At 52.2% G+C, this 10,341-nt stretch overlaps 1 protein-coding gene across 5 annotated transcripts in view; it reads left to right on the top strand.

The window, feature by feature from the left end:
- Positions 1-10,341, top strand: part of OTOF (otoferlin) — a 52,764-nt gene that overhangs the window by 24,586 nt on the left and 17,837 nt on the right. For 4 of the 5 annotated variants that reach the window (XM_068679000.1, XM_068678999.1, XM_068678998.1 and 1 more), the window contains exons 6-17: positions 2,188-2,261; positions 3,341-3,467; positions 3,745-3,799; positions 5,054-5,185; positions 5,298-5,360; positions 6,032-6,116; positions 6,631-6,790; positions 7,700-7,886; positions 8,455-8,641; positions 8,862-9,085; positions 9,632-9,740; positions 9,871-10,054. In XM_068679000.1, coding sequence (XP_068535101.1) covers positions 2,188-2,261; positions 3,341-3,467; positions 3,745-3,799; positions 5,054-5,185; positions 5,298-5,360; positions 6,032-6,116; positions 6,631-6,790; positions 7,700-7,886; positions 8,455-8,641; positions 8,862-9,085; positions 9,632-9,740; positions 9,871-10,054 — 1,587 coding nt within the window. Of the gene's footprint in view, positions 1-33; positions 265-2,187; positions 2,262-3,340; positions 3,468-3,744; positions 3,800-5,053; positions 5,186-5,297; positions 5,361-6,031; positions 6,117-6,630; positions 6,791-7,699; positions 7,887-8,454; positions 8,642-8,861; positions 9,086-9,631; positions 9,741-9,870; positions 10,055-10,341 lie in introns of those variants that run through there. The other variant, XM_068679002.1, reaches the window with a different exon arrangement.

The raw sequence follows: 10,341 nt of genomic DNA, 5'->3' as shown, positions 1-10,341 counted from the left end.
GGACGGTGTCAGCTCTCCGCCGGCTCCTGCCGCCTCCCCTGCGTGTTTTAGCCCGGCAGGAGCCACAGAGGGGCTGGCACGGCCTTTCCTTAACGCTGCCAAAACCCTGCTGTGCCCAAAAAGGTGATTTTGGCAGGGTGCCCGTCCCTGCTCGGCCCTGACCTGCTCGTGGGGCACGAGGGGGTGGCCATCCTGCTGTAGATGTTGGTGGATCTCCGTCTCGGCGGAGCTCTTCCCGTGTCTCCTGGCGGCCAGAGGGTGAAGGTAGTGCCCCCGCGGGATGGGGAGGGGATGGGGGCAGCGATTGGGGACCTGTCGGTGCTCATCTGGCTTGGAGAAGGTGACCGAGGGGGTTTGGGATGGGGTCGGAGCTGCTGGGGGGGGTTACCTGGGTGCCTGCCCCCAATGCACTTGGGATGGCTTCCTCCTGGTCCTTTGCTTCTTCCCTTCTTGATATTTGCCAAAACCCACCCGAATCCACTCCCTTTTGTGGTTTTGGTTTTCTCGGTGGCTGTTTCCTAAATACTCGTCCCCCTGGGGCTGCAGTGCCCGGGGGAACACCAGGAGGGGCAGGGCGAGGGAAGAAGGGGGGGGCTGAGCCCAGCATGGGGACGTGGCCGGGTGCCCTCTGAACCCCTGCTCTGGGGCTGAGGCTCATCTCACGGGTGGGCTAGAGGCTCTCAGGATATCTATTTCCCATTTCTGGGGCCCCTTTTCATGGAATCCTGGAATGGTTTGGGTTGGAAGGGACCTTAAAGACCACCCATTTCCACCCCCTTGCCATGGGCAGGGACACCTCCCACCACACCAGGCTGCCCAAAACCCCTTCCCACCTGGCCTTGAGCACCTCCAGGGCCACCAACCTGAGCCAGTCCCATCCCTAAATCATGTCCCCTAGTGCATTTTCAGCTGATTCTCGAGGCTAAAAATCCGCGTTCCCTCCAGCCGGGTGCAACTCCGAAGCTCCCAACTTTTTGCAAACAGCAGCATGGATTTGCGCCCAAATAAGAGTGAAAAATCTTCATGGAAATGCCTGAAAATCCATTGTTGCCTTCAGCAATCTCTGACCCTTGGTTAAATCTGTATTTTAGAGCAGCCCGGTGTTGTGATAATCCTGTCCTGTGCTGAGCACTGCATTTTGAGGGCATTTTATGTCACCCTATTTTATGACTGCTCAGAGCATTTGCTGCTGTAGCAGAGCAAGCCAGGGACCAGAAATTAAATTCATTTAAATGGTCATTTAAATGGATTAAATTCATTTAAATGGTAAATTTAATGAATTAAATTCATTAAAATGGGGTGAGCTGAGGAAACACCCCGGGATGCATCCATTTAAAAAAAAAAACACTTGAATTTTGTCCCGTTTCCTTCTGAACTGGACGAGGTGTAAATGGAGGCTAACAACAAGGTGAATTTTGAGCTCCAGCACCCAAATATTTTCTCCCAGACTCCCGAGATGCCTCTGTTGAAATGGGGAAGTAAAAACAGGGTCTGGGTGCCCGAAGCGCTTGTGGTTGCATCCCACCGCAGCATTTGGAGCCAGGGGGAGTTTTCCTTCCGACACTTGGCTTAAAAGGATTAACATTTTTGGAAAGCAACCAGCAGGCAATTTGCAAACCTTTGCCCATCCAGCCCAAACCCTCCTGAGCAAATCTGACCCCAGCCCGGAGAGCAATTGGGGTCCCCTACCCTGGTCCCCTCCAAGTGAGGGGCACCTGCACAGCTTTGCAGCATACCTAACCAAAGACATTACTGATTTTTCACACCGAGGTGGCTAGAATTGGTAATTTTTAGTGAACTATTTATTATTTTTTTTTAGGTAATTGCCCTAGGGAGCAATCGCACGGGGGTCAGGAGAGGAAGGGAGCAGCAGGGGCAAGCAGAGAGCGGGGCCATGGGGCAGGAGGAAGGGTTTGCTGGTGCTCCTGTGCTCCAGCCTCGAGTTTTATCCCAGTTTGGGTCATTTCTGAGAAAATCCGAGGCCCAAAACTCACAGGCAGTGAATTTATGGGGACTTTGGTGTCCTGGCCCTTGTTTGCAGCTGTCCGTGTCTGCTCTTTCGGCTGAGATTCCTCTCTTGCTTTGACCTGTGGAAAGCTCCTACATTTCTCACACCCAAATCCAGGACAACTGCACTGAAAACACAGGATTCAATTTTATTTTTATTTTTTATTTTTTCCTTTTCAGAGCTGGGAAAGGAGTTTTTTCAGCCATGAAGCTTGGCAAGGCGCGTCCCACAAAGGATGACCATCGGAAGCAAGGTAGGCGCTGGGAGGGGAGCGTTCCCCGCTCCTGGGCTGCTTTTTCAGCATCTCCCACACCCCAAAAAAGCTCCTGAGAGACCCCACGAGGGGCTCACATTGGGCACAGCCCATCCATAACTCAGGGACAGGGAGTGCTCGGTGCAGAGAGAAGAGATCTCCATGGGGAAATGGGTGGTGGGACCTGATGGAGAGAGTTCCCCCATGAAGCCTTCACCGGACAGCAATGTGCAACCGTGGTGAAAAGCCTGGAGGTTGGGCATGCAGCCTCCAGCTTTTTTTGGGGGGATAATTCACAGACGTGACGATGCCAAGCACAGTTTTGCCCTTGCGCCTTGGTGCTTGCACAGGCATCAGCAGAGCAAAGGACGGGCTCAGCCGCTGCGGGGGCACCTGAAACCAGACGCCTTCCTGGAGACGCACGGGGGGCAGCGGTCGGAAATTCCTTGCTGTTTCCATCCAGATCGAAGATTGGGTTTCAACGGCAAAGAGTCGGGGCAGTGCCTTCTTGTGGGGAAGGAGGAAGGGACCTTAAAGCCCCCACCCCATTGCCAGCCCCTGCCATGGCCCTTGGGCACTGCCAGGGGTGGGGCACCCCCAAGGCAACCTGTTCCAGTGCCTCAACATCCCATAAACGATGAATTTCCTCCAAATACCTCATCTAAATCTCCCCTCTTTTATTTTAAAACAATTTTCCTTGCTTCTGGAGCGAGCTGGGGGTCTGCCTAGGCTGGGAAAGGGGCTGGAAACCTGCACCCCACGAGCAATGTTGCTCCGGTGTTGTTTTACCCCTTGCACTCGGGGCCGTTTCTCATTTCTCATTTTTTTCCAAAGCTTGCTGCCCTCACAAAGGCGCACACAGCACGTTCCCCGGGTGGAATAAAACGCCACGTGAGGCAAACCTCCTTTTTTTAATCCTTTTCGGACCGGGCTGCCTGTGAGCCGACCCGGCGCCCGTTGTTCTCTGCGTTATCGGGGGGAGGTCGATGGGACGTATTGGTTACCTTCCTCGGCACCTTTAATTATTCACCGAGTGGAAACAACGAGAGGCATTCCTTTGTCTCCCTGTGCCTATGCAGATGAACCCGCCGTTTTGGAGGCAGAAGACCTGGACCGAAAAGCCATGAGGCTCGGGGGGGGGCTGGACCCGGACACCATCTCCTTGGCCTCCGTCACAGCCGTGACCACCAATGTCTCGAATAAAAGGTGAGGGCCAACGGGAGCTTGTGCAAGCAGGGGGGGCTCGCTGGCACATGGGGGTAAAGGAAAAATCATGTCATCCCATACATTTTTGGAAATGTCCCACAAAATGTGCCACGGTGGCTTGCAGCCCCGGGGGCAGAGCATGGGCAGCCCTACAATCTGCAGCGAAAACCCTCACATTGAAGGGTTTTCCCTGCAGATTTTAGGGCTGCCCATGCTCTGTCCCATCCGGCAACAAGTCCATTGACTGATGGTTCCCTCTGCTCCCCCCCCCAAAAAGGTCCAAGCCCGACATCAAAATGGAGCCGAGCGCTGGGAGGCCGATGGATTACCAGGTAGGCGATGGCTCTCGGAGGGGAGGATGCTCAACAGGAGGCTTTTAGGAGAGGAAGAAGAAGACCGAGAGCTTTTATTTGAACCTCCTCAGACCATAAATGTCAGCAGAGTCGCTGCCCGAGGAGTTGGAGCTCCTCATCCCAGCAGGTCCCCCTTGGCTCGGGGGACGGCTCGGGGACCAGGAGGACGCGCTCTGCATTAAGCCACTTGCTGGTGTGGCTCCCCATCCTGAATCCAATCATCCAATCAGCCCAGAAAGCCCAAATTAACCCATAATAGCAGTGCATTTCTCTTACTTCCCAAGAGCTTTCACCCTGCTGGTTCATACTGAAGGCTGTTAGCAGCCAAAAAATCACTGTATTTCCTCGGGTAGGTTGGGGCATGGCTGCTGCTGTCTTCTTCAGCTCCAGCCACTTTAACCCAGCACACGAAGAACCACACATTTGGCTTCCCCAGGCTCATATGAGCCATATTGCTCCCATTTTTTTCACCATTTGGAGCCGGCGTGACTCATAAATTGGTTTCCCTCCTCATTTTCACCGAGGCGTGCCGAGTCGGCAGCAATTTCGCTTTATGTCCTCGGCACAGCAACACCTTCCTGGGGACACCTCGGAAGGATGCAAAGAAAGATTTTTGTGAGAGATTTATTGCCGAGCATTGCCAGATCCGCTTGTGAGACCAAACAGGAGCAGGATGTACGTGGAGGAGGTTTAATTAGACTCATAATGAACCTAGACCGAACAGCGAGGCTTTCGGGCACTGAGTGCGCTCGGTTCAGGAGAGGTGCAACCAGAACATAAAGAGGGGGAAGGAATTGCAGCCAAAAGACAGAAGGGACACAAATTCTGGTTATTTCAGCACTGCCAGGAGAGGATTGCAGGACGGTGCCTTGCCCTCCTCCTCCTCCTCCGTTCCCCTTTCTCAGCTGCCTTGCAGGAGCACTGCACCCTCTGTATTTTCTAGCAGAAGCACCTTAGGCCAGCTGGGTGTCACCAACCAAGCTTCTCCCCCCCAAATCCCCCAGAATTTATTATTTTGTGGGAAGCAAACCCATGCTCCATGCCCTGGGGTTGAAGGATCAGGGATGCCCTGGGTCTCCTGCTCTCACCACCTCGCAGCTCTCAGGCTTTTCCAAGGAAACCCCAAAACTGCCAACACTGTGATGAAAACGCTTCAAAACCAAAAGCCAGGTGGAGATGGGAGTCCAGGAGCAGCATCTGATGGGGGAAAGCCCCACGAATCCCTCTCTGCAGGTCAGCATCACCATCATCGAGGCCCGGCAGCTGGTGGGGCTCAACATGGACCCCGTGGTCTGCGTGGAGGTCGGAGAGGAAAAGAAATACACGTCCATGAAGGAATCCACCAACTGCCCCTACTACAACGAGGTGGGTCTGTCTGACCCACCATTTCTTTCCTGGCAGACTGAGCACCGTAATGCTGTCTTTCTTCCCCAAAAGATTTATTCTCCTGCCCTCACGCCTGCCCTTTCCCTTTCAGTACTTCGTCTTCGATTTCCACGTGCCCCCAGACGTCATGTTCGACAAGATCATCAAGCTGTCCGTGAGTGAGCGCGGTCGTGTTGTCCTTTTTTACCAGGTTTTAAGGAAAACGACCCCGTTTTGCTCATGCACTGGGAATGGATGTAAGGTCCCCGACAGGGGCCGAGGTGTTCGGTCCTATGAACCTCACCCTGGTCCCTTTCTGCCACTCGCCTTCAATTGCTGGGGCCACACAGCTCCACTGCCGTGTCTGCTGTGCCCTCCGTGGCTGATTGGGGGTGTTTTGGCTCACTAATTAGGAGCCCCCACATCCATCCCATGCACAGACCGGCTGTACAATGTCTCCCACAACAGGAATTAATTAGGGCACCGATTTTGATCATCCTAAAGACCTTTCAGGTAAATGTCCTGGTGTCCTGTTGCCATAGTGGCTGGAAAACTGCACCTTGGTGTAAAAAAATGAATTTATTTTTATTGTTTCTATTCAATCCAAATAATACAGGCTTGCAAGACTGCTAAACAAGAGCTGCCAACCCAGCTCTGCCTCTTAGGGTCCTAGTACTAAGACTAAGACTAAGACTAAGGTGCTAAGGTACTAAGACTAAGACTAAGACTAAGGTCCTGCACCGAGCGAGGAAAATGCATCAGCTCCTTTCCTGCCCGACATTAAACACCTCTGGAAAGAGCCAGGGTATGGGCAAACCTCTGATTTGTTTTCCCCTTGATTTCCAGGTGATCCACTCAAAAAACCTCCTGCGCAGCGGGACTTTGGTGGGCTCCTTCAAGATGGATGTTGGAACCGTTTACACCCAGCCGGGTACGTGGCCGCGATGTGGGACCACCGTGCGTGCCTGCGCCCCTGAATAAACACCTCTGCAAGGCAGGCACTGCTCCCCTGGGCGATGCCAATCTCACTTAATTAGTGTCCCAGACATAAGCTTCTGCCTAAAAAGCCCAGTTCCTGAATCAGGGAATCGCGTTGAGTCCTGCCTGGGGGGCTGACAAAGCAAACACACACCCAGGGGATCGGTGAAATGCCCGCTCTGAGCATTGCCCCTCTGAGGGCTCCGTGCTCGCAGCATGCCAGAGCTGAACACATCAGCATCCCTTTGGAAAAGATAGCTCCAAAATCACTGCGTGAGGATGAAATCTGTCAAAGGCACGTTAGGTCTTAATGACTTCAAGGCTACATCCCTCTTCAGACAGTTTATCCCATCGTTTCTCTGTCTTTAACACGAGACAGATCTTTTAATTATTTTTTTGGGAGTTTCAGCCCAAATTCCTGCTGTGCTCCCTTCCGACAGTGACTGTCTTTGTCCCCTGGCTTCCAGAGCACCAGTTCTACCACAAGTGGGCCATCCTGTCCGACCCTGAGGACCTCACCGCCGGGCTGAAGGGGTACCTGAAGTGTGACATCGCCGTCGTAGGCAAGGGTGACAACATCAAGACTCCTCACAAAGCCAACGAGACAGAGGAGGACGATATCGAAGGGTAAGGATTTGCAGAGCCAGCTTCACACAGCCTTTCTTGGGAAAAAGGCACTTTTCGTGCCTCTTTACCTTGGGTTGTATGAGGACAGAAGCATTTCCAGATCACCCCTCTTATGCCCATGCTTACCTTGTGCAATGAAACCAGAGGGACCGAATAAGCTTATTTTTCAGAGAGAAAATAGGACCCTGCCACCCTACAGACCCTCTAAAAGAGGCTGTGGAAGGAAAAGAAAAAACAAAACCAAAAAAAAAAAATCAAACCAACCCAACCAAAAAAAACACACACACACACACACAAAAAAAAAAAAATAATAAAAAAAAATCATGTCACTTTGTCTTGGACAGCTCCAGCAATTCCTCTAGAAATTATTTTGTCCACATCATCCCCCACGGCTCTCATTTCTTCTTCCAGAAGAGGAAAAAATCTGCCAATAAAAGGCATTTGGTGGAGTTCAGGTCTCACCCCAAAATGATCATCCCTTCTACTATGATAAAGGAAAGGCTCTTCTAACATCCCTTTAATATGGTCTGCTTTAGATATCTAAATTAAATGAGTTAATTAAATGAATTAACTTCAATGAATTAATGAATGAATTAAATGAATTAAAAAATGAATTAAATTAAAATTGTCCCCTAGACACCACTGACAATAATGCTTATACCATTTGGTGGGACACAGATTGTCCCAGTGGCACCTCAATGGGCTCCTCGAAGATTTTCCTTACGAAACATCCCTCCCCATCCCAAAACAGGGTGGAGGCAGGACAGCAATAAAACGCAGGGCTGCAGAAATTGCCCTCTTTCCACCTCCTGGGGCTGGTGCTCAGAAAGTGGGGCAGCTTCTCACCCCTATTATTAGCCTCTCCTGGCCACCCAAGGGCTGCACCCAGCCCAATTTGTGCCATTTCAGGAATCTCCTCCTCCCAGACGGGGTCCCGGCGGAGAGGCAGTGGGCTCGTTTCTACATCAAGATCTATCGAGCAGAGGGGCTGCCCCGTATGAACACCAGCATCATGGCCAACGTGAAGAAGGCTCTCATTGGGGAGAACAAGGACCTGGTGGACCCCTACGTGCAGGTGGTCTTCGCGGGGCAGAAGGTGAGGGAGCTGCGTGCGGTACCGGGGGGTGACCTGAGCAGGAGCAGTCCTGGCACAAAAAAAAAATAGGGGAGGTTTAGGTTGGATATTAGGAAGAACTTCTTTACCAAAAGGGTTGGTAAAGAAATTTTTTTAGGTAAAGAATTTCTTTACCAAAAGGAATTGGGATGGCCTGCCCAGGGAAGTGGTGGAGTCACCATCCCTGGAGGTCTTTAAAAGACGTTTAGATGTAGAGCTTAGGGATATGGTTTAGTGGGGACTGTTAGTGTTAGGTCAGAGGTTGGACTCGATGATCTTGAGGTCTCTTCCAACCTAGAAATTCTGTGATTCTGCGACACAGAGGCATGGCAAAGCCGCCGTGTTTGCTGCATGCCACGTTCCCCTCTCTTGTGCAGACTAGGATAGGGTGGCAGCAGCCCCAGGAGAGGAGAAGAGCCTGTTATGGGGGGAGCCTCATGGCAAAATGCAGGTTTTGGGGGTCACTAGCAAGGAGGAATTCAGGTCGTGATGGGTTTTGAGCTCCGGACATCCAAGAAATGTCAAACACCTTTCTTGTCCCACTCAACAGGGGAAGACATCAGTGCAAAAAAGCAGCTACGAGCCTCTCTGGAACGAGCAGATCATCTTCACAGAAATGTTCCCCCCCTTGTGCAAGCGGATCAAGGTCCAGATTCGAGACTCGGACAAAGTCAACGACGTGGCCATCGGTACCCATTTCATCGACTTGCGGAAGATCTCTAATGAAGGAGACAAAGGTAAAGCTAAAGCAGGGTGTAGATGGAGAGATTTTGCTTTGGCAGAGGTGTAGCACGATAGCCCAAGCTCTCTCCCCACGCACATCACTAGACGATCTTGTAGGTCCTTTCCAACCTCGTGTTTCTATGATCCTATAATTCTCCGTGCATATTTAAGTCCGTATCACTGCGCACACACCAGGAAAGTGCCCTCCTTGCACACCCCCTTCCCTACGTGCAGGCTACCTGCCCACCTTCGGCCCCGCGTGGGTGAACATGTACGGCTCCACTCGCAACTACACCCTGATGGACGAGCACCAGGAGCTGAACGAGGGCCTGGGCGAGGGCGTTTCCTTCCGAGCCAGGCTTCTGATGAGCCTTGCTGTGGAGATCTTGGACACCAGCAACCCGGAGATCAACAGCTCCACCGAGGTGCAGGTCGAGCAGGCCACATCAGTTGCTGATGTACGTAAGCCTCCCCTAACCCTACAGCCTCCAGTGGAGAGTTTTGAGTCTTGGTTATCTCGTTTAGTTATCTCCGGTGTCAAAATCCCAGGATTTCATTTACTGTTGCCCTAAATATTAGGGATCCCCCAGCACAATGAAAGCAAATCCTGCAAGGGTTTCAGGTTTTATGATCATTCAGATGTTGGGAGTTGGAGACAATGAGGGTCATCTCCAGTGTTCTCACTCCCATCCTTGAAGATGGGGTTAAAACAGAAGCCAAAGCAACTTTTTTTGGGGCAGATGATGATAGGACAAGGGGGAATGGTTTTAAACTACAAGAGGGGAGATTTAGATGAGAGGTTAGGAGGAAATTCTTCCCTCAGAGGGCCTGGAGACCCCTCAGGTGGGTCAGGCCACCCCAGGGTGTCCTTGAGAACCCATAGGTGGTGGCACCTCACCTCCAGAGAGCCCTTGGGGTGCTGAGAGGGGCCAGGCACCCCTCTGCCCAGCACTGGGCATCCCTCGGGCTGGCCTGAACCCCAATCCATGGGATTTTCCCTGCAGAACTGCACTGGGAAGATGGAGGAGTTCTTCCTCTTCGGAGCATTCCTGGAAGCCACCATGATCGACAGGAAGATTGGTGACAAACCCATCAACTTCGAGGTCACGATAGGTTGGTTGGGTTTCGGCGAGGGTGGTTTTGGGGAGCATTCAGAGGGGGGAACGAAGGATCCAGAGCCAAGAGTCTGTCCCCTTTTCCATGCTACCACGTGCCAGACTTCATTTCACATTTTATTCTCGAGGTAATTACGGGAACCAAATCGATGGCACGGCCAAGCCCGTCCTGCGGAGGAAGAAGGAAGGAGGGGACGGGGACGAGGAGGAGTCCGAGCTGCTGCAGAACTCGAGCGAGGATGAAGGTGGCGAGGACGGAGAGATGGTCTCCGTCTCCTCATCCCAGCCCATGAAGCCGCTGGTCACAGACAGGTGACGTGCCCACCCGGCCACAAAAAGGGACTGAGATGGGCTCTAGATGATCTTTCAAGGTCCCTTGAAAGGGTTGAATTCACCTCTCCCCCACCTATACACCCAACACTCGTGGCTGTCCAGTGCTCCAACCCTGTGGTAAACTGGGATGAGGCTAGGCAGTGGATATAAAAACCATTCAGAAAATAGGTCCATTCCTCTACACATAAATTCCATGCGTTCAGGAAATTAATCTAAAGCCAGGTCACTCCTGAGGAGCACTGCCAGTACTGCACGTCAGGTCTGGG

This window comes from Anas acuta, chromosome 3, assembly GCF_963932015.1.
Source record: "Anas acuta chromosome 3, bAnaAcu1.1, whole genome shotgun sequence".
Taxonomy (NCBI): domain Eukaryota; kingdom Metazoa; phylum Chordata; class Aves; order Anseriformes; family Anatidae; genus Anas; species Anas acuta.
Note: the sequence above shows the minus strand (reverse complement) of the source record. Positions and strands in the feature narration are given on the sequence as shown.